Source organism: Mus pahari, chromosome 1 (assembly GCF_900095145.1).
Source record: "Mus pahari chromosome 1, PAHARI_EIJ_v1.1, whole genome shotgun sequence".
Taxonomy (NCBI): Eukaryota; Metazoa; Chordata; class Mammalia; order Rodentia; family Muridae; genus Mus; species Mus pahari.
Window position 1 is genome coordinate 117,798,232 of NC_034590.1, and position 26,962 is coordinate 117,825,193.

At 53.0% G+C, this 26,962-nt stretch overlaps 3 protein-coding genes across 31 annotated transcripts in view; all 3 read left to right on the top strand.

Annotated features, from left to right (window-relative positions):
* Window positions 1–5,234, top strand: part of Pygm (glycogen phosphorylase, muscle associated) — a 15,908-nt gene extending 10,674 nt beyond the window's left edge. Inside the window, exons 18-20 of the mRNA XM_021191156.1 lie at window positions 4,362–4,496; window positions 4,639–4,705; window positions 4,818–5,234. Coding sequence (XP_021046815.1) covers window positions 4,362–4,496; window positions 4,639–4,705; window positions 4,818–4,967 — 352 coding nt within the window. The 3' untranslated portion in view covers window positions 4,968–5,234. The remainder of the gene's footprint in view (window positions 1–4,361; window positions 4,497–4,638; window positions 4,706–4,817) is intronic.
* A 1,387-nt stretch (window positions 5,235–6,621) lies between these two features.
* On the top strand, window positions 6,622–22,466 carry Rasgrp2 (RAS guanyl releasing protein 2). Of its 7 annotated transcripts, none has more exons than XM_029544251.1 (17): window positions 6,622–6,711; window positions 8,458–8,605; window positions 9,219–9,321; window positions 9,803–9,865; window positions 10,206–10,337; window positions 11,053–11,203; window positions 11,399–11,572; window positions 11,683–11,799; window positions 13,871–14,152; window positions 15,015–15,092; window positions 15,305–15,427; window positions 15,699–15,814; window positions 20,149–20,290; window positions 20,672–20,708; window positions 21,092–21,268; window positions 22,050–22,112; window positions 22,245–22,466. In XM_029544251.1, exons 2-16 carry the CDS (start codon window positions 8,533–8,535, stop codon window positions 22,106–22,108), a joined length of 1,827 nt encoding a protein of 608 aa, XP_029400111.1. In that variant the 5' UTR covers window positions 6,622–6,711; window positions 8,458–8,532; the 3' UTR covers window positions 22,109–22,112; window positions 22,245–22,466. The 7 variants fall into 7 exon arrangements, with proteins under 7 accessions (XP_029400111.1, XP_021049638.1, XP_029400115.1 ...); XM_021193979.2 differs by having other exon boundaries at window positions 6,626–6,711; window positions 8,463–8,605; XM_029544255.1 differs by having other exon boundaries at window positions 6,668–6,715.
* A 3,577-nt stretch (window positions 22,467–26,043) lies between these two features.
* Window positions 26,044–26,962, top strand: part of Nrxn2 (neurexin 2) — a 114,816-nt gene continuing 113,897 nt past the window's right edge. For 15 of the 23 annotated variants that reach the window (XM_029544900.1, XM_029545217.1, XM_021208125.2 and 12 more), the window contains exon 1: window positions 26,054–26,251. The gene's annotated coding sequence lies outside the window, so the exon portion shown is untranslated. Of the gene's footprint in view, window positions 26,252–26,962 lie in introns of all 23 variants that reach the window. The other 8 variants (XM_029545377.1, XM_029545475.1, XM_029545527.1 and 5 more) reach the window with 2 other exon arrangements.

Here is a 26,962-nt window from a genome sequence, read left to right on the forward strand (position 1 = left end):
GGAACTCACTCTGTAGACCAGGCTGGCCTCGAACTCAGAAATCTGCCTGCCTCTGCCTCCCAAGTGCTGGGATTGAAGGTGTGTGCCACCACGCCCAGCTTTTTTTTTTCTTTTTTTTTTTTTTTACATCAAGTACTCTTAACCAGTGGGCCATCTTGCCAGTCCGAATGTGATTTTTTTTTTTAAAATTTACTTTTGTTATTTTTATTTGTTTATGTTGGGGGCCTATGTGAGTGAATGCCACATGTGTGCGGAAGCCAGAAGAAGATGTAGACTCTCCTGAGGCCGGAGTTGCTTGCTGTGGATGTTGGGACAGAGCTCAGGTCCTCTGAAATAGCAGCAAACACTAGTAACCATTAAGCCATCTCTCTAGTCTCCCATTGTGAAAAATTTAAATAAGGATAATACATGTGTTCCACTTAAATTACATGAAAAGTGGTCCCAGCTCTGGGATGACAGAGCAAAGAGACCAGTCTGCCTAGCCTACACACACACACACACACACACACACACACACACATACACACACATATACACATTCACACACATATATGTATATACACACACACATATACACATATACACACATACACATACACACAAATACACACATACACATATACACATACACACACATACATACACACATATACATACACACACACATACACACACACACACATACACACACCATGGTCATTAACAGGAAAAGTACAAGGCTTGGGAGGGGGCTTGGTAGAGAGTGTTTGCCATGAGGGCCAAAGATTGGATCTCCGCATCCACATAAAAGCCAGGTAGGAAACCCCTAAAGCAAGCCTGCCTGCCAGCTAGACTAGCTGGATTAGCTAACTCAGAGTTCAGTGAGAGACCATGCCCCAGAAAATTAAAGACACCTATTGTCCACCTCTGGGTTCACATACACACACACACACACACACACACACACACACACATACACACATATCACAAACAAAAATGAGAGATACAAAACAGCAAAGAAAATAATTGATACAAGGTGGTATGGTGGTGCAGGCCTTTAATCCCAGCACTTGGAGACAGAGGCAGGTTCTGTAGCTGCCTGTGGCCACACTAACTGGGTTCCTGAGTGGGAGGCAGAGGCTATATGGGAGAAAAGGGTGAGAGAAATAATGGAGGCCAAGACATATATATATTTTTTTGATCAAGGCCCCAATGTGTTACTGAGTCTGAGTTTATATGGGGGAGGCTCATCCCCTACAGATCTATTCTTGAAGCCTGTTGCCGTTCTGCCGCTATCTGCCGGGGATCTGCTGATCTGCCTGCCGAATGTTGTCTCAGGAATATAGGGCCTAGGTAGCAGTGGCTTGGAGAAGAGCAGTGGCAGGTGACATAACAATAGAGCCATCTAGGTTGGAAGGCTCCACCCCAGGTGGTCTCATTCTCAGTGGCAGCAAGGTCAAGGCCAGACTACTCAAGGCTGGGGGAGGCTACAAGGTTCCTCTCTGTGAGTTTGAAGCCATCCTGGTCTACAGAGCTAGTTCCAAGATAACCAGGGCCACACTGTCTCCAAAACCAAAACCAAAAGGAAAACCAAAACCCCCAAACCTGGCATCTGTAATCTGTAATCTCACATGCTTCATGTAGCCCTGGATAGCCCTGAGCTCCTCTTCTCTGGCTTCTGCCCCTGTGTGCTGGGATTACAAATGCGTACACATACACACACACACACACACACACACACACACACACACACACACACACACACAGAGGCCCCCATATTTGTAAATGTTTATATATAGTGCTCCATGCTACAGTCATATATGTATATATATGTATTTTTAAGATTTTATTATATATATATATATATATATATATATATATATATATATATATATGATGAGTACACTGTAGCTGGCTTCAGAGACACCAGAAGAAGGCATCAGATCCCATTACAAATGGTTGTGAGCCACCATGTGGTTGCTGGGAATTGAACTCAGGACCTCTGGAAGAGCAGTCAATGCTCTTAACCGTTGAGCCATCTCTCCAGCCCCAAGCTATATATTTTAAAAAATGTTTTTAAACTTATGTGCATCTGTGTTCTACCTGCATATGTCTGTGCCCTATGCCATGGGACCAAAAGAGGGTGTTGGATTCCCTAGGGCAGGAATTAAAAACAGTGGTGAACTGCCATGTGGGGGCTGGGAATTGAACCCTGGTCTCTTGGAAGACCAACTTTTAGTGGCTGAGGCATCTCTCCAGCTCCTCAGCCAAGCTATAGTGTAGCCAATTCTAAACCCCAGGGCATTAAAACTGAACTGTTATAAATGTTATTGCAGGGAGAAAACTTTCCAGTCAATGCCCAGCTGTTTGATTATTCCATTGAGAATTATTAGGGAAGCCAGGTGGTTGTAGCTCACGCCTTTGGTTCTAGTACTTGGGAGGCAGAGGCAGGATTGTCATTGTTGAGTTCAAGGTCAGCCTGGTCTATTCAGCAAGTTCCAGAACATCCAGGCCTATACAATGAAACTCTATCTCAAAAAGAAAAAAAAAAATCAAAAGAGATTAGGCTACTGCCCAGTCCACTGCTTTATGTAGTGTGCAAAACACACTGGTCTTCCTTTTGATCTTTTGGTTTTTCGAGACAGGATTTCTCTGTGTAGCACTGGCTGTCCTGGAATTCATTCTGTAGACCAGTCTGGACTTGAACTCAAAGATTTGCCTGAGCCGGGTATGGTGGCACACGCCTTTAATCCCAGCACTTGGGAGGCAGAGGCAGGCGAATTTCTGAGTTCGAGGCCAGCGTGGTCTACAAAGTGAATTCCAGGACAGCCAGGGCAATACAGAGAAACCCTGTCTCAAAAAACCAAAAAAAAAAAAAAAAAAAAAGAAAAGAAAAAAGATTTGCCTGCCTCTGCCTCCTGAGTGCTGGTGTGGTTTTTATGATGGGGGTGGGGTGAGTTTAGAATAAATATTAGAATCAAAATGTTCTTGGGCCAGGCATATGACTCGGTAGAGCAGAGTGCTGGTGAACAAGTCTGATGGCGTGAGCCCACGTAGAAGCGTAACACAAGCGCGTGTAACCCCAGCAAGCCTGTAGAAAAAGGGAGGCACAGATGGGAGACTGGAGGCTCGGAAGCTGGCAGGTTGGCTAACCTGACTTACACAGTGTCAGAGACTCTGTCTCAGAAACCAGAAAGAAAGGTGGTGAAGGGCCCCTGAAGCTTGTCTCCCCTGGTGAGACACACTCACACCCCCACACAGAGACAAACATGTGAGAGTTCCTAAGTCTCTGGCACAGAGTTTCAAATGCTTCTGGAAGGTTGGTACCAGTTTACACTTCCACCAACAGCTTCAGAGAGCTGGCATTTACTGCTGAAAGGGTTTTTTTTTTTTTTCCCTAGAAATTTCAGACTTTGAATGGGGCACAGTGGTACACACCTTTGACTCTGGAGGCAGAGGCAGGGAAATCTCTGTGAATCTGAAGCTATCCTGAACTACATGGAGCGTTCTTAGGCCAGACAGGGCTCTGTAGTAAGACCCTGCCTCAGGAAAAAAAGAAAGGAAAACAAACACACAAACAAATCAATAAAAGAAATTTCAGATTTTGTTTTCTGGGCCCAAAGGTGCATTGAATGAGATCTGGGATGTTCAAGATCAGACTCCAGACTTGAAAACAATATGACTGCAGAGGACAGGGTAGGGGGCCAGGTGGAGACGGTGCCCAGGCGAAGAGAGTCACAAAGCAGGGCAATACAAGGACCTGGGGTCACTGTGGAAAGAGAAAGACTCTATTGTTGACCAGAAGGGGACAGAGAGTCAGGGAGTGAGGGTAGGCCGTCTCTGTGATGGGTTTAAGATAGGGGGTGAGTGGATGTTACCTCGAAAGCGAGGGAAAGCTGGTACCAGCCTGTAATGAGCTTGGTCTGATTGTGGGAGCTTACAGGCCACGTCCAAGGATGAGCCTGTTAGAGATGGGTTTGGGACAATGGACAAAGACATTCATGGAAGGTTTGGTTTTGTGGTGGAGCTGGGGATAGAAGCCAGGGACCTTCACATTCCAGGCCAGCACCCTGATTTCCAAGCACTTGGAAGATGAGTCCTTGCTTGGGGGCTTGAAAACCAAGCCTTGTCTTTATGTTTCCCTTTTTTTTGAAATTAGGGGTGTGTATGTTTATGTGTACATGGGTGCAATGAGCCATCTCTCCAGCCCCAGATTCATCTTTTGTCTTCTCTGGGCCTGAGTGTTTCTATCTACGAAGTGGTTGGAGGAGAACTACAGTGCATTGGAGCTGGGGAGGCCCTGGGCCTCAGGTCTTCCCAGTTTTTCTCTGGGAAACTGGGGACCCCTTTGCAGGGAGCTGATCACAGGTACGCTCTGGCAGGTACAATGCCCAGGAGTACTACGACCGAATTCCTGAGCTTCGGCAGATCATCGAACAGTTGAGCAGCGGCTTCTTCTCCCCCAAACAACCTGACCTGTTCAAGGACATTGTCAATATGCTCATGCACCATGACAGGTGAGCTGGCTGGAGAGGTTGCGTGGGGGCTCATGGATGAACAGGGCTTGGGTGGGTGGGAAGGCTCCTGCTGTCTGCTGTGCCTGCGCCAAGGACCTGGCCTTTGACCTCACAGAGCCCTAGTCTCTCCTTTCTCCTCTAGGTTTAAAGTCTTTGCAGATTATGAGGAATACATTAAATGCCAGGACAAAGTTAGTGAGTTGTACAAGGTGAGGGGGCCATCAACCAGGGGCTGGCAGGGCTTTGGCTCTGGCCGGGATGAGGGAGAGTGGGACCAGCCTGCTGGCAGAATGAACCTAGAGCTTTCCTTGCTGTCTACAGAACCCAAGAGAGTGGACACGGATGGTGATCAGGAACATAGCCACCTCTGGCAAGTTTTCCAGTGATCGCACCATTGCCCAGTATGCCCGGGAGATCTGGGGTGTTGAACCTTCTCGCCAGCGCCTGCCAGCCCCAGATGAGAAGATCTGAGCTTCCACACCAGACCCCATACCTGCCCTTGAGTCTGTTTGCAATTCCTGGGATCAGGCCCACTCCAGGAGGTGGGCCTCTGGAATTTCGTCTCTACCCTTCCCCTTTTGGAACCCACTTTCCCCAGTCTCTAGGTCCTGATGCCTAGTGTGACTAAGACCCTGCCCTCTTCATTTCCCTCAATTCCCTACTCCTTTTATTTATGTATGGGGTCTAACCAAGTGTACCCACTCCCCAATAAATCGACTCTTCCTGAGCTTCCTTACTTTCCTCTCTGTTGCAAAATATTTTTAGCTCTTGGAGAGCTTAACAGCTGCTGTGCAATCATCTCCTTACCGCTCCCCCTCCACACACCGCGGCAGGTGCATCCTCTGTGGGGAGAGAGGGGCGGCCCAAAGGCGGTGTCTGGGACTCAGTCCCTTTTCCGGTGTCGCCCTCCACGCCTCTCTTCCCAGCGCTGTGTCCATACTAGGTCAGTGGCCAGCTTAGTTGGTCGGGGGCGGGGCATCTGTCAGGGTGGGGCCCACCGGGTCAAGGAGTCGGTACTCCGGCCGAATCCTCCCGGACTACTGAGCTTCCCCGCTGTCTGGGGAGGGTCTAGAGGAGGCTTGGCACCTTCTTGGCTCCACCCCTAGCCCCGCCCCACTGCGGCGTTTTAAGGTCTCTTAGCAGGTGGCTAAAATAAATTCAAAACCAGGAGCGTGTTAGGGCTTAGGGCATTCACAGGACCGTTTAGGCGACAACAGTGGTATATTCCCAGTTCTGGAGAAACTGAGGTCTAGAAGGGGCCTCTTCTGAGCCTCACATAAACCAGGATTGAAGTGCAGAGGACTGATTCTCTCGCCCAAGACAAGGAGGGGCAATCCTCGGAAGGCGTTTTGGGGCCCTGGGTTTCATAGTGAGTCTAAACGGCCGGAAACTGTTACCTATCCCTAGGCTAGCGTGTAAGGGACCTAACTGCTTGTGGCTGCCCCCCCATCCATCCAAGGCTTCCAGTTCCGAAACTGCAAAGCACCTACCCAATTTGTAGCTGCCTTTTTTTCTCTTGCCCAGTGGGGTGTCCCTCGCCCCATCTCTAGACAACGAGCCTGGGTTCCCAGGGAGCCGCGTGTTCGTTCATTCATTCCTCGCTTTTTGAGGCTCCACTGGACCAAAACCAGCTCGCATTCTGTCCCAGCCCCTCCCCCAGGCCATCGCAAGGACCCGCAGCCCCACGCCCGCGACCTCCACCACGCCCGGGCCTCCGCCGCCCGCAGGAAGACGCCCCGGCCCGGGCAGGGTGAACCCCGTGGGAACGGTTTGTCTCGAAAACAGGAACCCGGACCGGGGGGCTGGGCGGGGCGCCCCTTCCCCACCGCAGTCCGCTTCCTGCCCCTCCCGGCTTCCTCCGTGCGACACCCAGGCGGGGCGCAGAGCCCGGGGGTGTCGTGGTGGGGGAGGGCTGTCGCACGCGGTCCCCACACCAACAGTGGCGCAGCCCCCCGCCCGCGGTTAAGCTCTCTGAGGTGGCAGGGGAGGGGTTAATCTGCTTCAGGGCCCGGCGCGCGCGGGGCGAGAGGGGGAGTCCCCGGTGGAGGAGGCGCGGCGCGGGGTGCAGGGGCGGGGAGGGGGCGGGGCGGCAGGGCGCTGGGCCGCGGCGCGGAGAGCGGGCGGGAGCCGCAGCCGCAGCGAGGCCGGCGGGCGGGAGCGCACGGAGGTGGCGCGGGCCGGGCAGGGTTCGGGGTCCGCGCTGCGGGTCCCAAGAGTGAGTGAGCGAGCACGCGCGCGGGTGGGGCGTGGGACACAGAGGGTGCGGCCCCTAGGGATCTCCTAGGGGCAGGCTGGCGGGGACTGCGGGTGGGTGGGGAATCTGCGGTCCTGGGTGGAACAGACCTTGCGGAGCGGGTAAGCCACTTAGAGCCACCTGCAGGAGGGGGGCGTTCGAGGCATTCCGGTGCTCGCCTGAAACGTATCTACCAGGCTCTTCCCTGCAAGTCCCCATTTGACAGATGGGAAAATTGAGGTTCAGAGAGATTAAATGATTCTCAAGGTCACCCAGCAAGGAAGCAACAGTCAGGAGGGAAGGACTCTGAGAACTCCTCAGGACGATTCCCTAATGTAGGGGAGTCTGTGTAAGGGCGAAGTCCCTTTCCTTGGGGCAAGGTTTTGGCGAGGTCCAGGAATGTAAAGAACCCCAGGCTTTGGGGCTGCGTGCCCTGGAGCCTGGTTGAGGGGGGAAGGGCGGCAGAATGGGTGTGTGCGCAACCAGGGGGTATGTGGATGCGTGTGGGAGTGTACATGCGTGGAGATGCACTGTCTTTGCGTGTGTGCACACGTGTTCAGATGTCAGAGCTACTGTGATCGAGGGATCAGAGGCTGAGCTGGTTCAAGTGAACAGAAGGTCTGGGAGGTGAACTGCATTCGGGTTTGCATTCTGAAGTAAAGGACTTGGGTATGTGTGGCTGAGGATTTTCATTGCAGGTGTGCATGGGATGTGGGTGCCATTGTGTGATCAGGACGGGAGATGTCTATGACCCCGGTGTGTGTGAAAAGGGTCTTCTTGCACTTAATGTAGGTCATTGGCTTTCGGCAAATACCTAGTCTAGAGAATAGGTGTTTGTTCCTGCATGGGTGCTTTTATAGTCTCCACTGATGACCAGGGTTATTAATGGTGTCATGCAGGCCATGGCGCTAGCGGCCCCTTCTGGGCACCCTACTCGGTGCTCTCACGCACCATTTAACTATGCAGCATGGTGGATGGGAAGGCGGGAGCCCAGGTTGGGAAGATATATGGCAATTCTGGAAGGGCTAGGACGGGACTCCTGGGATGTTAGTACTTGGTAGGTTGGGAGTTCACGGTTCCCAGGCTTTGGCTTCCCACTGACATCTCCCAGCCGCAGTGGGTTACCCCCACCCCCGCCCCAGGAATGTTCTCTCTAGCCCTCCTCCCCAAGGGCAGGCCCCTGGGGGATGCTACGGCCCCGCCTCCCACTCGGGGAGCCCAGGATGGGGAGATGTAGGCAGGACGCCTGGGTTCCCTCCTCCCTCCTCCCATCCCAGGGAGAAATTCCTCCGAGGTCCCCTCAGGCACTGGGTTCCCAAAATAACCCTGCGGGGGAAGGGAGGCTGTGAAGGGAGGGGAAGCGGGAGGAGTGCAGAGTCAAGCTGTGGGGTGTTGCAGGTGCCTGTGGGGAGCAAATGCAAGGAGAGAAGGGCCCACCAGGAGGCTTGGGGCACTAACTAACCCCTGGGGTCCTGGCTCGTCCCTTATTCTCCGTAGAACCCGTCTAACATGCCCGCGACTCCGCGGGTGGGCCGGAAGCCTCTCAGCTAGTCCATTTCCCAACTAGCGAGTTGCACCATCCCGGGGCAGGACCGTTTAACCCTGGAGGGGCAGCGGCAGGCAACTCCGCCCCTGCCCAGCAGGGGGCGTGCCCACTCCGCCCCGTTCCTGCGCGCCGAGCCGCTCCCCCCAACCTCCCGCGCCTCTGCTGACTCCCACTTCTCCCAGGACAGGGGTCCGAATTGAGCACCGTGGGAAGCTCTGAGAGTGTAGCTTGGGTCTAGCCTACTGGCACCGGCAGCCATGGCGAGCACTCTGGACCTGGATAAGGGTTGCACGGTGGAGGAGCTACTCCGTGGCTGCATCGAAGCCTTTGGTGAGTTGCATGCAGCACGAGGGGTCACACCCAGCTGGACCCTGAACCAGACTCCAGGCCAGAACCTACCCAGGCTCCTATTTTGAAGTCTTCTTAAGAAAAGCTCCTCGATTTTGCAGAGAAGTGCCCCAATGTACCCCTTGTCTAGACGTCAAGGAAGGGGCCCCGGGGTCCTAACTCTGACCTGGGAGGGGCATTATCTGTCTCCCTGGGGGATCCGGAGGAACTCTCTATCTCTAGCCTGGGAACTGTTTCCGGCAGATGGGGGTTGGTTTATCGGGTGAAAGGGGTGCCCCTTCCCCCAACACTCAGGAAATGACCTCTGGATTCTTGACCCTGGGGAACCCAGGCTCCTTCCGCTCCAGCTGGTTCCCCTCCGGACGACGGGCTTGCTCCAAGCTCTTCTCCTCCAGCCTCTGGATCCTGTGGTACCCCTCATCCACCCAGATTTATTTCTCAATTTTCACGCCTGGCTTTGGAGTGTTGGGAAATGCAGTAGGTGGGTGAGGTTGGGAGTGTAGACCCAGGGACCTGTCACCAGACTGCAGAGTAGGCTTAGGCATCCGAGCCTCCGGACCAAGGGTCACCTGGCTTCTTTTGGACTTTGGGGCAGATGACTCCGGAAAGGTGCGAGATCCACAGCTAGTGCGCATGTTTCTCATGATGCACCCCTGGTACATACCTTCCTCTCAGCTGGCTTCGAAACTGCTCCACTTATATCCTTGATGGGCCATGGCTCAGGCTCCATTGTCCACGAGTCCATTCTGCTTGGCTTGCTCAAGACCTTAGAACCTGGAGTGCAGACCCTACCTATAGCCCACAAGTCAGACACTCTCCAGTCTCCTAGGACTTAGGCTTTGCTCTGTTCCTAACTGAGTACGTGGGCTCTTCTGTTACCTAGGTCTTGGCATCACACTCCCCTAAGGTCTTGGATCAGCCCCTGCTCTGCCCCAGGGCCTCCTCTTGCCCTTCTTTGAGGCTAGGTCCTCCTCTCCATCTATAGTGAAATCCAGCCCTCTACCTCCATCGATACTGCCCCCAAAGAGTTGATACATCAGTTTCCCCTCTCCCCATGCATTCTCCTGCGTTCCAAGCATCCCACGCGTCAGAGCCCAGGTCTCTTCCCATGGGGGCTTCTTCCGCCCCTCTTCCTAACCATAGGTTCCAGTCTGTTGTCTGTCCTTAACCTTCCTTTACCTATCAGCAATCCCGGAAGGACAACTCCAATTCTCTACAGATGAAAACGTGTCACTTGGTCAGGTGGGTCTGGGCCTTGGCCCCTCCTCTTGCTACCCTTTTGAAGCTGCATGTGGGCTCTGGGAGTGGACAGCATTGAGGGGCCCTACCGCGTGGGTTTGCCAGGGAACACTGTCCGTGTGTGCTGCCGGCCTCGCCATGTCCTGCTTGTTGTTTCTGTTGGGGTTGTGGATGCAGAGGTGTGGGATGAAATGTCTGTATTTCACCACAACACAATGCACCTTGAGGTGTTTTCCCTCACTCTGCAGGTGAATACAGTCCTGGTGGTTTCTTCCCCTGTCCACTTGGGGATGGTGGGTGAAGGGAAGGTCGCCTTAGATGACTTTTACTGTGCCTCCACCAGGTACTGGATCTCAGCCTTCCCAGCAGAGTTCGACTTGAACCCAGAGCTGGCTGAACAGATCAAGGAGCTAAAGGCTCTGTTAGACCAAGAAGGGAACCGCAGACACAGCAGCCTCATCGACATCGAGAGTGTGTGCGTGGGGGCGGAGCTCCGGGGGCACTACGCATGCTACACCATATGTGCTTAATAAATGTCTGTTCAATTGAATGAGTGAGGGTCATGTCACTCTCTCGCTTTAAAACCTCCCATGGCCCCCTAGCTCCTTCAGAACACCCATCCAGCTATTAAGACCCTTTGTGATGCCAGGCCAGCCTGACATTCCCGCCCTGTTTCCCACACATTTCATACTGCGGCCCTTGCTCGCCATTGTCTGTCTTGCATCCTTCCTCTCTGTGGTGCTCCCTCTTGTTGCCCTGTCTCCTCCATTCTCACCAGACTCAGCACAAGTGTGAAGTCCCTGCCCGGTGAGGGTGCTCCCCTCTTGCAGAGCAAAATTTGCCATCTCTGGGCAGACTCCTGTTCGGTGACAGTGTGTTTCTGTGTCTGTCTCCCCCATTAGATTGTGAGCTCCTCGAGGGCAGGAACCGTGTCTTGCTCATCTCTGTACCCCAGCGCCTAGCACAGCGCCTGGCACAGAGTACGTTGTCCATCAGTGTCTATTGAGCTCGTGGTGAAGGGGACACATGAGGGAGTTGCTGGGACCTGGGGATGTTAGTGCTTAGGATGGTGGCTCCTGCTGTTTGGGTCCTAAGTCAGTTTGAGTGGCATGTCTGAGTGAGAGTGGGGTCACAGGAAGCAGGGGACATCTCCAGCACAGGGCTCACTACCCCTGCCCCCTTCCCCCCAGCCCTACCTACAAATGGAAGCGGCAGGTGACCCAGCGGAACCCCGTGGAACAGAAAAAGCGCAAGATGTCCCTGCTGTTTGATCACTTGGAGCCTTTGGAGCTGGCAGAACATCTTACCTACCTGGAGTACCGTTCCTTCTGCAAGATCCTGGTGTGGCCCGAAGGCTTGTGGTCGGGGTGCAGTGTGGGCTGAGAAGGGGGTTCCAGGAAGGGCTAAGACTCTGGGGGTGTGCTGGCTCCAAGGGATGGTTGGGCAGTTTCATCAAATGACAGCGGGAGGGTGAGCAAGGCGGACAGTGATGGGAGAGGCCAACAGGGCGCTCAGGCCAACCCCACTTGTCCCCAGTTCCAGGACTACCACAGCTTTGTGACTCATGGCTGCACCGTAGACAACCCAGTCCTGGAGCGATTCATCTCCCTCTTCAACAGTGTCTCTCAGTGGGTGCAACTCATGATCCTCAGCAAACCCACAGCCACGCAGCGGGCGCTGGTCATCACGCACTTCGTGCATGTGGCAGAGGTGCCCACCTTTCCCTGTGCCCAGCCTCCGCGTGTCTATCAAGCCTCGCCCCTCCTTTCCTAAGGGCTGCTGGGCGACGCGCCGCCTCCCCCTCTCCGTTTGCTTTCCAGAAGCTGCTGCAGCTGCAGAACTTCAACACGCTGATGGCCGTCGTGGGAGGCCTGAGCCACAGCTCCATCTCACGCCTCAAGGAGACCCATAGCCACGTCAGCCCCGACACCATCAAGGTGCCTGGTTTCGGGAGGGGCCTATGCCTCACAGCTGCGGCCTTCCCAGTGCAGTGCTGGGATCTGGGCTGGACTGTTCTTGTCTGACAGTTGAGGAAACTGAGACGTGAAGTGGGGAACAAGGTGTCTAACTGTACAATGCAAGTGTCCATGGTGGCTCCCAGGCCTGCTTGGACCCAAAGCTAATTTCTTCCTTTTATTTTATTGTGTGTGTGTGTGTTTGTATAGTGTATGTATGTTCACCGGTGCATGCAGGAGACCGAAGCTTGACATTTACTGTCTTCCTCTGAACTCCATCTTATCCGTTTCTCTGTATAGCCCTGGCTGTCCTGGAACTCACTCTGTAGACCAGGCTGGCCTCAAACTCAGAAATCCGTATGCCTCTGCCTCCCAAGTGCTAAAGGCATGCGCCACCACGCCCGACCTGTCTTATCCTTTTAAAATCCAGAAATTTAAAAAACATTGCTGTGTCTTAAAGGATATTCGTGAGACCTCTGCCCAAGCAGCAGGGCTCAGGGTCAGAACCTCCTGGCCGAGAACTTTCCTTTTCTCCCTAGCTTTATTGTGTTTGTACCCCAGAGCAAAGCTCGGGGCTTTTTGTTGTCGATTTCTGCCGTCTTCTGAGTAGACACACGTAGGATTTTCTGTCTCAGATGGTCTCTTTCAACGTAGGTGGGAGGAGCTTCTTATTCCGCACGAATGGGAGGAGCTTTCCATTCTGTGATGGGAGCTTCCCATCCTGTCATATGATGATCACTCTTTTTCTTTCTTTCTTTTTTTTTTTTTGTTGCGTGTTATTGTAAGTCTGTCCTAATTTAGTATTTGCTGTATTGTTGAACATTTGAGAATTTTCTTCTTTATAAATGAACTTATTTAGTGTGTGTGTATGTGCCCATACCACAATTCTTGTGTGGAGCTCAGAGGACAACATGCAGGAGTCTTTTTTTCCTTTTATGATGAGGACTCTGGAGGTTGAACCAGGTCTTCAAGCTTGATGGCAAGCCTTTACCCTCTCAGTCATTTTGCTAGCTCCCTCCCTGCCTCTCTCCCTCCCTCCCTCCTTCCCTCCCTCCATTCCTCTCTCCCTTCTTCCTCTCTTTTTCTCTTTATTTTTCCCTCTCTTTTGGATTCGGGTATCACTGTGTAGCCCCGGCTGTCCTGGAATTCCCTATGTAGACCAGGTGGCTGGCCTGCCTCCCCAGTCCACATCAGGGTCTTGTTTGTTTATTTTTGCGATGGGGGTCTCATCTATTCCAGACTGTCCTTGAACTTGCTGTGACCTTGCCCTCCTGCAGTCTTGCCTTTACCTCTGGTCAGAGAGCCCCAGAGAGCCCCGCCACCAACTGAACTGAATTCCAGCTCAGGCTTTTCCTTTGAACCCCTCTCCCCAGTCCCAACCACTTGTTGAGACAAGGTTTCTCTGTGTAAAATCTTGGCTAGCTTGGTACTCACTATGAAGGTGGGGCAGGTTTTGAATTTATAGTTATCCTCCTGCATCTGCCTCCCCACTGCTGGGACTTTGGGCTTATGTGACCAGGCTCAGCTTAAGTTTTTTTTGTTTTTGTTTTTTGTTTGTTTGTTTGTTTTTTGAGACAGGGTTTCTCTGTGTAGCCCTGGCTGTTCTGGAACTCACTTTGTAGACCAGGCTGGTCTCGAACTCAGAAATCCGCCTGCCTCTGCCTCCCGAGCGGTGGGATTAAAGGTGTGCGCCACCACGCCCTGCTCAGTTTAAGTTTTTTTCCCAGTGTTTGCCATCACCAAACACCCTGCCTAATAACATCCTTCTTGGTCAATAGGCTGGTGTTTAAATGTTGGTAACCTGTGTTCATTCCAGGTGCGTATGTGCATGCATGGTAGCTGGTTGTAGTTGTTTTCTTGGACTCACAACCCGTGAGCTTTGACCCCTGGAGTTTGAGAGAGCAGTGTTGGGAGCCGATAAGGGAGGATTTGACCTTCTTGCCTATCTTTGGCCTTGCTCCCCATCCCTTCCCACAGTTCCAGGGCTGAAGTGGGAGGATGGTTGAGTGGTGTGGGTGCGTGACACTCTGCCTTTCCCCCCCTCCTCCCCCAGCTCTGGGAAGGTCTGACAGAACTAGTGACAGCTACTGGCAACTACAGCAACTACCGGCGCAGGCTGGCGGCCTGCGTGGGCTTCCGCTTTCCTATCCTGGGAGTGCACCTCAAGGATCTAGTGGCTCTGCAGCTGGCTCTGCCCGACTGGCTGGACCCAGGTCGGACCCGGCTCAATGGAGCTAAGATGAGGCAGCTTTTCTGCATTCTGGAGGAGTTGGCCATGGTGACCAGCCTTCGCCCACCCGTACAAGCCAACCCCGACCTGCTAAGCCTGCTCACGGTGAGGGGCTAAGCAGCAAGGCTGCGTTTGCATCTGCTGTGGCTGTGTGCTTGCTGGGTTTCATTGGGCTCTGTCTGGGGCTTGCTCTGGACTCTGACGCGATTTCAAGGTTGGGCTGAGACACGGGCCTGGGGTCTGATCTCGGGAGGCTGTTACACGTGATTCATAGACTTGGTCTGAGGCTGGGCCTGGGTCCTTGCTCCTGGCAGTGGATTATATTCAAAAGGCAGGACTAACGTTTGGATTTGTGGGTGCTATGGGTGATTGATTGATTGATTGATTTCTTTCTTTCTTTCTTTCTTTCTTCCTTTCTAAGATTTATTTATTTCATTTATATGAGTACACTGTAGCTGTCTTCAGACACGTTAGTAAAAGGCATCAGATGCCATTAACAGATGGTTGTGAGCCACCATGTGGTTGCTGGGAATTGAACTCAGAACCTCTGGAACGCTGAGCCATCTCTCCAGCCCTGACATGGGTGATTTTTAACATGGCCCTGGGCTCCTGAGTGAGGCTCTTTTAGTATTTATTCGTTTTGTTTTTGAGACAGGATCTCACTTGTTAGCCTGGCTACTCAGACCTACTAGGGAGCCTGGGCTAACCTTGAACTCATGGAGGTCTTTAGGCCATGTCTTGGCTGCGTCTTGGTTGATATTTTGGCAACAAGTTGTGTTTAAAATTGGCTCTGTGGGTTGGCTGGCACGGAAGTGGTTGCAGGTGTTTTCTAGCAGGCCTTTGTCCTGAGTCTAGCTTTCACATCAGGCTCTGGGCAGACTGGTAGTCCTTGTGGCCCTGGGTTTGTGACTCCTGTGTGAGAGAGGAGCAGGGATCAGAGGGTATGAGCAGAACCTATGTGTCGCAGGTGTCCCTGGATCAGTATCAGACAGAGGATGAGCTGTACCAGCTCTCTCTGCAGCGAGAGCCACGTTCCAAGTCATCGGTAAGGGAGCCCCTTCCCCCCTCCCCCCTCACTGCACTTTAGGATCCTAGGGTGCAAAGACAAAACCCCATCCACTACACTCACCGGCTTGCCTGGCAGTGGAATGCTGGGAGTGGGGGTGGGGTGACTCTGGGCAGGCTCTCTTTCCATTTACTCGAGCCTTAGATTCATTCCTGCTCTGGCCCTGGCTCAGACCTGACCCTCTTCCACAGCCGACCAGCCCCACCAGCTGCACCCCGCCTCCCCGGCCCCCTGTGTTGGAAGAGTGGACCTCAGTTGCCAAGCCTAAGCTGGACCAAGCCTTGGTGGCAGAGCACATTGAGAAGATGGTAGAGGTGAGAGAGAGGCGTGGTGGCCGAGGGAATCTGCTGGAAATAGGGGTCTGTGACGGTGGTTTCCCCAGAGCCTTGCCCTGGGAGCCACTGTTAATACCAGTGCTGACCACCCCCAGCAGGCACCAAACTAGGCAAGCTTGTTGCATTACGGGCTGGGGAGACAGGACCAAAAAGGAGCATGGGAGATATCTCTGATACTCTTTATAATATAGACCGGGCTCGGAGGTTCCTTTAATTCTCCCCTCTCCTGGCCTCGTGTGTTCCTCTGTAGTCCGTGTTCCGGAACTTTGACGTGGACGGGGACGGTCACATCTCCCAGGAGGAGTTTCAGATCATCCGGGGCAACTTCCCTTATCTCAGCGCCTTTGGGGACCTGGACCAGAACCAGTGAGGAGGACAAGGGCCTGGGGGTTGGGGTAGAGGGAAGACATCAATCCACTTCCCCCTTGGGCTCCAGTTTCTGCGTGTGCAGAGAGTGAGGCCTTGCTCGGGAAGCCGCCCATGGGGTTGCGATGTTTTGGGGTAGAGGGATAGTGTCACTTTGGTAGTTTGGAGAGATGGGGGAGCCCCACCTGGCAAAGAGAACACTTTTATTTGTAGAGCTCATAGCTGCCAAGAGTGTGGGCAAGTGGAGCCCCTGGGTAGCTGGCTTTAATGAACAGATAGGAAAGGCCGTACGTAATTAGCAGCACCCAGTTGCTTATCCACAACTCACACGCTGACAGTCTGGAAAACACCTGGATCTCTGAGGCAGGTTGAATGTGCCCTCTGTACCCATGTCTATGCCCCATTTTTGCTGAGATGACAAAAAACCCAGTCAAAATTTACCGTCCATCCCAGGTTGATTTATTTTTAAATGTGACCTGTATTTCAAAACTATGTGGTTTGGGGACTGGGGCTGTGTCTCAGTTGGCAGAGCATCTGCCAAGCACGATTGAAGCCCTGGGTTTCATCTCTAAGCCTGACTAATGAGCAGACTGACACGCTCCTGCCATCCCAGCATTGGGGAGGTAGAAACGGAAGGATCAGAAGCTCCAGGTCATCTTCAACTACATAGCAAACTTAAAGGTAGCCTGGTCTACATGGGCTTGGTCTGGAAAAAAAAAAGTTTATTATTATTGTTCCCACGTTACAAAAATGTATGTAAGAACAAGATCCAGGTAATAAAATAAATGAACAAAGTAAGCAAAGATTAAAAAAAAAAAAAAAAAAAAAAAAAAAAAAAAANAAAAAAAAAAAAGCAGGACAGGGGTGGGGTAAACTTTGATCCCAGCACTGGTGGGGGGCAGGGCAGAGGCAGGTAGACTTTGAGGATAGCCTGTTCTACATAGATAGCCTGTTTCAGCACCCTCACACCCCACACCCCACCCTCACTGAAAAATCAAGCAAATGTTCCTTTCCTCATTATGTAGCCTAGGCTAGGTAGAACTCATACTATACCTCAGGCTGGCCTCAAACTCAAAGCTCTCTTCCCTTGTTTTCCCCAGTGCAGGGATCACAGGAGTAGGCCACCATGCCTGGCTGCCTCCATCCTTTTTGGCATCCATGTAAAATGGATGTAGATTTGGTCTGAAGTGAGTTTTGTTGACAAACAGGATTCACGGGTGGATCTGTTCCCGCTGGTAGCTTTGTGGCTTCTGCTAGACTGTAGCAGAAGTTCCCTGTTCCTTCTTGGGCTGGTGGGTGGTTTTTGATTTTTTTTTCTTGTTTGTTTGTTTTTCTTTTTGGGCTTATTAAGTGAGATGCAGCTCTTTCTAACTCGTAGCTTCAGGGAGCCCCTGCCCTAAGATTCAACCTTATATAAACTCGGACCACTGATTGGCCACCAGACGCCAGTATTGGGCTTATAAAGAGAGAGGAGGCCATTTCCCTGGGCTGTGGGTCAGTGGCAGGTACCAGGCTGAGCGTGCACTCGGCCTCGGGTCTCATCTCCAGCTCGCTCAGAGCAAGAGCAACCAGCCCCTCTCCCTAGTCCCAGTCCCAGTCCCCTGCCTCTCCTGAGTTCATTCTTTATCCCTGCTTCTCCACCCCTCTTTTCTTTCTTTTTAAGTTTGTTTGTTTGGGGTTGAGACAGGGTCTCCCCACGTTGCCCTGGCTGCCCTGGAGCCGGCTATGTTATCAGGGCCAGCCTCCAGCTAACTGTATAAGCTGAACGCGGTGTTGAACTCCCGACTCTCCTGCCCTGGCTCCTTCCCAGAGCTCCTCCGATACAGTTGTATGCCACCACATCTGGCTCCCAAAGTGCTCTCTTTGCTTCTGGAACTTGGAGATAGATTCCTATCTCTTGCAAAAACAAAACAAAACAAACAAACAAAAAACCCAAAAACCTGTTGGTTAGTTCTATTATTATTATTTATTTACTTCATTTCTTTTGGCGACAGGGTCTCATTCTAGCCTATGCTGGCTGGGAGGTTACTATGTAGCTCAGGCTGGTCTTCCAGCCTTAGCCACCAGGGTGCTGGAATTCCAGGGATGAGCATCATGGCCCACTTTTTAGTATAGTTCTGCGCAGGGTATTGAACCCAGGGCCTCTGCATACCAGGCAAACACTTTTATCCCTGAATTGCATCCCAGGCCTGTTTTTATGTTTGCTTTCTGTTATATCACAAGCATCTTCCATGTGGATTCATGTAGGTGTGTAGTATGTATGTATGTATGTATGTATGTATTTATTTATTTATTTATGGTTCTGGGTATGAAGACTAGGGCTTACATGTTTCAGGAAAGCACCCTGCCACTGGGCCGTGGTATCCATATTGTGTCATCCTTTAGAGGACTGCACGGTGTGGCTGGCCGCCCTTCACCTGTGCCTCCTCCAACTGATGTACTTGTAGACCGGTCCAGAGCTTCGCTGTATTTATCCGCCATGCTGCTGGGGAAGTCTTTGTAGCCATTCCTTTGGGCCAATGTTTCTGGAGGAGAAATTCCTAAAAGTGGGATCACTGGATCCAGAGCAGGACACATTCTAAGTTAGGAGGGAGAGACTGCCAACTTGACCTCGGAGGAGGTTGTGCCAGGTTGCACCCCATCAGCCGTGCCCAAGTGCCTGTGTCTCAGACTCCTCGCCAAGAGCAGCGGCTATAATAACAAGCCTTGCAGTTTTGCCAGTTGAGTTGGAAAATGGTGTCCTTGTTAATTTGCATTTCTTAAGTTCGATCGGAGACTATCTATTCATATGTTTATTGGCCACTTATACTTCTTCTGTTAATTGTTCATATTCTTTGTCTGTCATCCTGCTGGGTTTGTGCGTCTTCTTCTCATTGATTTTTAGAATCTGTACTAATGGATGTTAACCCCTTGCTGTTGAGTGTGTTTGCAAATATTTTCTTCCCGTTTGTCACTGATGTTGTCTTTTTTCCATATAAAAAAAATTTTTTTTTAAAGCTTTGTGTGTTTGATATGTCAACCTTTCCTTTGGTGGCTTTTTTGGATTTGTATGGTGTGTAGAAAGGCCCCGTTCAAGGTCACGGAACGATTCTCAAATCTTCCTTTCATGGTTTTATGTGCTCTTCTGTCTGTGTCTCATTCTGGGAGAACGTGGTTTTCATGCAGTTTGCATATGCCATATAAAGTCTATATTTTAGTATTTGTTTTATAAATCACTAGGTGTCCCATTGAGATGAGGGCTCTCTAGTGTCACATCATAGACTATAAATAAGGGCCAGTTGTGGAAGGGACAGACCAAGGAGCGGGGTGTGGTGGCACATGCCTGTGATTCCAAGTTCTGAGAGGGTTAGGCAGGAGGATCAGGTTCAAAGCCAGACTTGGCAATAATAACAAGTTTGAGGTCCTGGAGACCACCTCAAAACAGTAGCAAGCCAAGATGGCGCAGGCTCTCTCAGCACATGGGAGGCAGAGGCAGGCAGGTCTCTGTGAGTTCTATCCTGTCTAGGAACATAAGAAGTTTCAGACCAGCTAGGCTACATAAGGAGAGCTTGTCTCAAAAACAAACAAGCAAACAAACAGAGAGCAGGGGCAGGGTAACTTAAAATGTAAAAAAATAAAAAAAAAGAGAAGTGACCGAGGACCCACCTAGCCGCCTGGACATTTTATATGCATTTTCTCCCTTGAGCCTCAACAATCCAGGAAGCACGGGGAAATAGGATTATGCCCATATGGCAATAAGGAAACTCAGGCACCGGGTGATTAGTCAGCCCCAGGTCACAGGGCTGAGAGGTAGAGCTCGTTCCGATTTGTTCGGGGGGGGGGTGGGGGGGTGGGAGTGTTCAGACAGCTTCTCTGTGTAGTTCCGGCTAGCCTGGAGCTCACTGTATAGACTTGGCTGGCCTTGAACTCTCATCAAAGGTATGTGCTACCATGGCCAGTTAGAGCTGGGATCTAAACTGAGATCTATGCCCAGAACACACATTCTGGCATCTAAAATACATTACTAGATGAAAAAGGGGCCCTTGGAATGCCGGGGTCTGGAGGAAACCCCCGGATCACAGGCGCAGTTGCTCCAGAGAACCCCAATTCTCCTCCGGCATCTTGCAGGTGTAGCATAGCACACGGCTCCCAGCTTCTTTAGCTGACACCCCATTGTCCTGAGGAGGAAACCCTAGGGAAATTACTCGGCTTAGCCCACACTAGTTAGTAGCAGATGTTCCCTGCACGGAAGGTCCAAAGTCATGAGCTGGGTGGAGACCTTTTCCGCTGCCGATGGGATTAGGGATTGCCCCAGGGAAGGACCCAAACTGAGGCGCCCCCACGCCCACCACCAGGGATGGCTGCATCAGCCGGGAAGAGATGGTCTCTTACTTCCTGCGCTCCAGCTCGGTGCTGGGAGGCCGCATGGGCTTCGTACACAACTTCCAGGAGAGTAACTCGCTACGCCCGGTTGCCTGTCGCCACTGCAAAGCTCTGGTGAGCGCCCCGCTGCCCAGAATCTCAGCGCGCTTCCATCCGTCCGTCCCTCCAGACCGCTCTTCTGCTGGCCCATATGGGAACACTAGCCAACCCGCGGAACGTGTAGAACTCAGGCCTTGTCCTTCGGACCTATAAAACCCTAACCCCCAAGCATGGCCCCCTTCTTTTTTTTTAAAAAAAGATTTATTTGTTTATTATATGTAAGTACACTGTAGCTGTCCTCAGACACTCCAGAAGAGGGAGTCAGATCTTGTTACGGATGTTTGTGAGCCACCATGTGGTTGCTGGGATTTGAACTCAGGACCTTTGGAAGAGCAGTCGGGTGCTCTTACCCACTGAGCCATCTCACCAGTCCCATGGCCCCCTTCTTTATTGCAGATCCTGGGCATCTACAAGCAGGGCCTTAAATGTAGAGGTAAGATACGATGGGTGGAACGAATGGCTTTGCTGGTGGATCAAGCTTTGGGGGTGTGGTAGGAGTGTGGAGGGGAGAGTTACTGCTGTAGGGATTTTTATTTTGATGGCAGCGATTTCCAGGAGGTGAAGTACATTGTAACCAGAGAGGCACCCTGACTGACATGAGGGGGTTATCTTTTAAGAGGCTGTGGTGAGCCAAGCTGCCTAGGAAAAGAAACTTTGGAGAGGGCATAGTCCGGTATTAAATTAACATGAAGAAAGCAATCTGTAGTTTGATGGGGGTGGTATCTCAGGGGTACAGGAGGAGCACAGCCTTGGAGGATGGGGTGGAGAGCTTTCTGACCCATGGCCCTTGCTGGGCTCCCTTCTTCCCTTCCTCAGCTTGTGGTGTGAACTGCCACAAGCAATGCAAAGAGCGCCTGTCAGTGGAATGTCGCCGCAGGGCCCAGAGTGTCAGCCTGGAGGGCTCTGCACCCTCTCCCTCACCCACACATACCCACCATCGGGCCTTCAGCTTCTCCCTGCCTCGCCCAGGCAGGCGCAGCTCTCGGCCCCCAGGTAAGAGGGCCTCTAGAAAGGCCTATTAACTTATCCAGGATGCCGGCTGGTTCAGACATTGTGAATTTTTTTTTTTTGGTGGCACTTTAAAGAAGGGTTAGATAGGCAACAATGCCAGAAAGTGCCCAAAGAACTTCCGACTTTCTGAGGATGGGGTGAAGGGAGGCTCTGCTTCCCAAGTACTGGGATTAAGGGCGTGCACCCTAATTTTGAAGAAGCTTCAGAATCCCAACTGTACTGTTTTGTAAGGGGGATTGGCATTCCACCAGCCATTTGCATTTCTCTTTTTGCTTGCCATTATAAATGTCCCTTCCCCAATAACCCCTGGGCGAGTCTCTTGGGGTCTCTGTTGGTTTTGATCAGTTTGCTGAATGATGATTTGCCAAATGATTATTTTCCCGAGGACAGTTAAACTGAGGTCTAAGGCAATTTGACCACAATCATTTGGGTTGGCGTAAGTCCTCAAAAATAGAAAAGAGAAACCCATTTGCAGTGAGTCTTCAGATGTGCTGGGCTCTAAACTGTGCAATATACACAAAATCGACATTTAAGCAAACTGCACCGGCGGAGATGTGGCTGTGGGAAGAGCTTCGGCAGAAAGAAACGAAGAATAAACCTCAAAAAATGGGGTCGTTTGGTCGTCCTGAGAATTGATTTTTGGAAGATGGGCCTGCTTCCAGGATGAGGAAGGGACAGGAACCTCCTGTGATAGGAGATGGCTGCTGGGGTCACAGGGACCCAGGGTTGGGTTTGTGAACAACTCTCCCGTCCCTTTCCACAGAGATCCGTGAGGAGGAGGTGCAGACGGTGGAGGATGGAGTGTTTGACATCCACTTATAAGATGGTGAGTCCTCTCTTTGCAGGCTGCCACCGGGGTCGTCCCACAGAGGGCTGGGGCAGCTTATAGGAAGGGCCTGGGCAAATGGGCCATTTGACAAGAAGTTCCTCATAACTTCTGTTTTTTTTCTCTTCCCAGCTATGACTTTCAAGGACTCACTCATTCCTGCTTCGAAGGAAAGACTTGGAGTAGAGAAGGGAGCCAGGGATTCCGGGGCAGGAGGTTGGGGCTGGGGGTGGGGGTCGAGGGTGGCATGCATTGAGAAGAGGGCCAGGGCTGGCGTCCCTAAGGTTGTACAGACTCCTGTGAATATTTGTATTTTCCAGATGGAATAAAGGCCCGAATAACTAACCTGGATCATCAGCCTAAAACCCTCTGATGCTGTACTTCTAGCTACGCTGTTGCGGTCTAGAATTCCATAGGGTGGATAGACTGGGACCTGATCGTGGTGATGGGGTCTCAGGAGCAGAAAACCTCAGAACACAAGATTCTTGGGAAGAATGGGAGGAGTCCTGAATCTGGGGGACTTGAGCCTTGGGACTAGTGAGCTTGCACACCCTAGAATTGCTGGTACTGGTGTAGCTAGAGTTCTCAACCCATAAGCAAGCCGCTCCTGCCCTCCAGATAACCTTTTAGGCTCTGGATCAATACTACAGTGACAGGACTTCACAGCAGGGAGAGGGCAGGCCCAGGGTACGGGCTGTGGAGCAGAGCTAGGAGGGGTGGGGACAGCCAGAGGCTGGGGCTGGTGTGCCTCAGGGTGGGGGCTGACATCCTTGGTCATGCAGCCTCCTGGCCTGGTGCTGCCGCCAGCCGGAAGGACAGCGACTTCCAGAGGAAATGCATATTGATCCTGCTCAGCTCCGGAGGCCTCTCCTAACCCAGCTTGCGCTTCCCTTCTGAGTTGGCAGCACTGAGAATTGGGGGGGTGGTGGGGGGGGCGGTGCTTGTCACCACTAACTAAGGCCAAGGCTATTTCTAAGACTGCTTTGGGAGAGGAGGGTGGTCTATGGGAGTTTTCTAAAGGATCTAGAGCCTGACCCAGATGTCCCTAAGGTCAGGAGGTACCAGATAGCAATGCTGAGAATGGGAGCTATATCCCCAGACTTGCACACTGTAGGGTGCCTTACAGCAGCTGTTGGGTTGTTCTGGGGGTTGAGAAGGAGCACCCTAAATCCCCCCAAATCCCTATCTGTACATCACTCTATTCTGCAGACCTGGCGGTGGCCTCCAATTCCTGCCTGTCTCTACCTTTTTGACTTCAATCCCCCAGTCTTCTAGTCCTAATTTGGGGCTCCCCCATTCCCCTGCCCTGTCGCAATGATCAGCTCCAGCCCTGTCCCTTATTGAGTCCCCTACACTGCCCCTCCTTCTGTCCTCAGCCCCCTCCTACCCTTCCCCCTCTTGAGGCTGTAATATCCGTTTCACGATTTGGGGGCTGAGTTGCTATAACAACAGACGGCGATTGTGTTGTGAAGAGCAGCTCGCTCCTGCTCTGCCAGCCTGCCTCCCGCTGCCTCCATCCCTGCAGCCTGGTCGGCTCCCCGGCCCACCCCCAGCCCCTCCTTGGCCTCTTCCCAGTGTGTGGTGTTGCCCGGTGTTCAGCTCTGCCTCATCTGGGTTGTGACCTGTATCTGCCTTTCCATGTCATTCAAATGTGTCAGAATCGAGTGTCTGGCCCTCACATGGTGTGTGCCTGAGCATATACGTGTGGGACCTGCACCTGCATTTGCCAGGGTTTCCCTCCCTATATGTTCCTGTTGGCTTGAGTACCTGCCTAGAAGGGTGTCTGCTTTATGCTGCCCACCAATGCCACATTGGGTGTGAGCCTGTGTATTTGAGGAGTATGTTTTGAAGTGGTGGGGCCCAGCTGCCATGAGGGATCTGAATCTCGGACCTTCCTTGTAGAGGAGAGGGACAGGGAGGTGTAGCAGACTCCAGCGACCTTTCCTGCCCTTGATGGGAAAAGCTGAAGGTAGGGACAGGAGAGCGGTGTTCACCCTTGCCTCCCTCCCCACTCAGACTCCTGGGGTTTGAGCCTTGTCACCGGGTCACTGCTCCTGCCTGTCTGTCCCTCTGCATTTTGGTGTGTGAATGTGTGAGTGTAGGGCCTGCAGGCAGAGGAACAGCAGAGGATGGGTGGGGCAGTGGGCTGGGGTGGGGGTGGGGGTGGGTCAGAGAGGCCCTGACTCAGCAGTTCTTGTTCTGCCGCCTCTAACTGGCCTTGGTGGCCGGGGGTGTAGGGGGTGTGGGGGATGTGGTGGTGGGGGCAAGGCAGCCTGAGGGTCTCTCCAAGGTCAGAGTAGGCCCCAAGTCTGGGACCTTGCTCAGGAATCTCCCTTTCCACTGCCTAGGAAATACCCTTTGCAGTTAGGTCCTTTTCCTGTACACCTTACAGGCTATCAAAGGAGGTCCTCTCTAAAGAGGGGTGTGGGGGGAGTGTCCACATTCATTAACTCAGGAATTGACTGCTCTGTAAAGCACCTTCCAACGGCCAGGGAGACTCCATGGGCAGGTCCCTTGTGAGTCCCTTGGGTGTGTGTTTGCCCTTGATTGTGCAGGTAACTGTGTGTGCACGAGTAGGCAGGTTCTTGAGCGAGTGTGTGTGTTTTTTTCCCCCCTGTGGTGACTTACCATGGTGGGGCATCTCTGCAGTGTCCCTTTGTGTCTCTTGGAAATGCTGGGCACACACGGATAGGTGTGCATGGCTGTGTGCCCCCATGTGTGGTTGCATACATTAGTGGTTGGACGTGTGTTCTTGCATATTGCCTCTGGCTAAGGAAATGCCAACTGCTACCAGCTGTGCAGATCACAGGCCCTGTAACAGAAATCAGGGGCCTGTCGAGAACTGGCAAGATGGTCTGCCACACACCCACGGCCACACCCACGCCCGCACACTGCCTCATTGAGAAGCCCTCCCTGTGTCCAACTTAGCTAATGGTATACACACCTAGGCGCCGGATTTACCTTTTCTCGGTGGAGTAAAAGAAGAGGGGTGTTCCCCCCTCACACTCTGACACAAACGCGGCGATGCAGACATTCTTACTGCAGAAGACTTGCACCCCAGGACCACATTCTGAAACTCACAGCTAAGGGTAGGAGCTCGAAGGGAAGATTCTACTAGACTTGTATTCAGTCACGGGGAGTGGGTAGCTTACACCCCGCCACTAGCCTTTTCCTACCCCAGCCCAGCCTTCTACAGGGGTGGGAAGCTGGTTCCAAACTCTGGGATTCCCATGAGTCTGGTCTGGGAAACCCCACACCCTCGGGTCTGTTCTGTCTCTTGCTTAGCATCTCGCCACCCCCAAGCTTCGTCCTTATCTCAGCAAAGCCCCTAGCTCTTCAGTTCCGGAGGCTTCCAGCTAGAAGATACAGAGACAGTGATTGGTAGGCTTTCTGCGAGCGACTGGAAAAGCCACTAGCAGTCCTGGGGTGGGAGAGGCTTCCTTGGCTTCGGGTAGCCCAGGCCAGCCCCCTGCCGCCGCCAGCAGAGGGCGCTGTGGCCCAGGCCCTGCTCGGGTCCTGCTCTCTCGGTGCCTCAAGTCGGGGTTCAGTCCTCTCCTTTGGTTTGTCCCAGCCCTGGGCACTATCTTCGGGACCCGCCGGCAGGGGCGGGTGGGTGTGGGATCCAACAACCCAACTAAGGGGAGGGAGCTAGGGTACCTGGATCCCCAAGACCCCGAGCCCGGGGAGAGCACCTGCTGGGTTAAGAGGCCTGGACGTCCGGGCAAAGGTCCTGAGAGGTGGGAAAGGGCTCGGATGCCCTGGGGCCGGGACGCCTGGGTCCTCGCGGAGGAGGGAGGCGGGTCATGAAGCCGCGGGACTAGCGGCTTCTGCACCTTCGCATTGGCCGTGCCGCTCGTCCGTCAGTGTTGCGTGGTCCAATGCGTGTGCTTGGGGGGCGGGTCCTGGTGCTGATGCTGCCGTCAGTCGGTGTTGCAGGGATGCGGCGGCGGGAGCAGCCGCCCTGACTCTCAGAGCATCCTCTTCGGAGCGGCACCGCGGCGGGGCGGGCGGGGACGCGGCGGGGACCAGGAGGCGCGAGGCGGCCGATATCGCTGGCCCCGGATCTGTTACCTGCCGTAGACCCAGCGGTCTCGAGGCTCGGATCCCCACCCTTCAGCTCCTGGCGCCCCTAGAACCAGGTATGGGGGGGGGCTGCGGCGGAGACGGGTGGGGGGCGGGAGCCAATCGGGGGAGGGGAGCGGGTCGGAGGGGGCGGCGGATGCAGAAAGGACGGATTGGGGGGCGGGAGCGCCGAGAAGAGAGGGCTGGCTGGGTGACAGCGAGGAGACGAAGACGCTGGGGGAGGCTGGGGGACTCCCTGTGGAAGGGGCATTGGCCCTGAGCTGGGGAGAATGCAAGGTGGTGAGGGAGGGTCGATGGGGGAAGAGGGTCTGAAGGAGGGGCATCCATAGGGCTGTGAGAAGGGCTCTGAAATGGGGGTGGGGGGAGGTCCCAGTCTATGCTGGTCCTGGCAGCTGGAAGCGGTGATGGACCAGAGAAGCTGCGAGCTGTTGTGGTCTGAAGGGTCTGCAGGGGAGAAACACTGGTCTTAGTGGGAGAGGAGGCAGGCTGGAGAGAGGTTTGGGAAGTGGAGAGGGAGGTCTGGGGGCAACCATGAAGAAAAGACTACTGGGGGATGGGAGCCAAGGGGAGAGGAGGTTATCAGGAGGGAGCAGAGGGGAAGGTGCCAGGATGCTCAAGGCATAGATGAGTCTGTGACGGGGAAGAACTGGACAAGATGGGGGGCCTGAGGGAGAGGAGAGAAGCTTGCTGGGGAAAGCTGGGGGCGACAGAGAGGGAAACCAGTCAGAGGAGACTCTGCTTGGGTGAGAATATACTTGAAGGCAGCG

What these genes read in the sequence shown, in the direction of transcription:
- Rasgrp2 (XM_029544236.1), top strand. Translation starts at nt 8,867, where the DNA reads ATGGGGGTTGGTTTATCGGGTGAAAGGGGTGCCCCTTCCCCCAACACT. An exon ending in ACATTGAGAAGATGGTAGAG is followed by an intron (nt 15,428 to 15,698) that starts GTGAGAGAGAGG and finishes GTTCCTCTGTAG; the next exon opens with TCCGTGTTCCGGAACTTTGA. An exon ending in GCGCAGCTCTCGGCCCCCAG is followed by an intron (nt 21,269 to 22,049) that starts GTAAGAGGGCCT and finishes CCCTTTCCACAG; the next exon opens with AGATCCGTGAGGAGGAGGTG.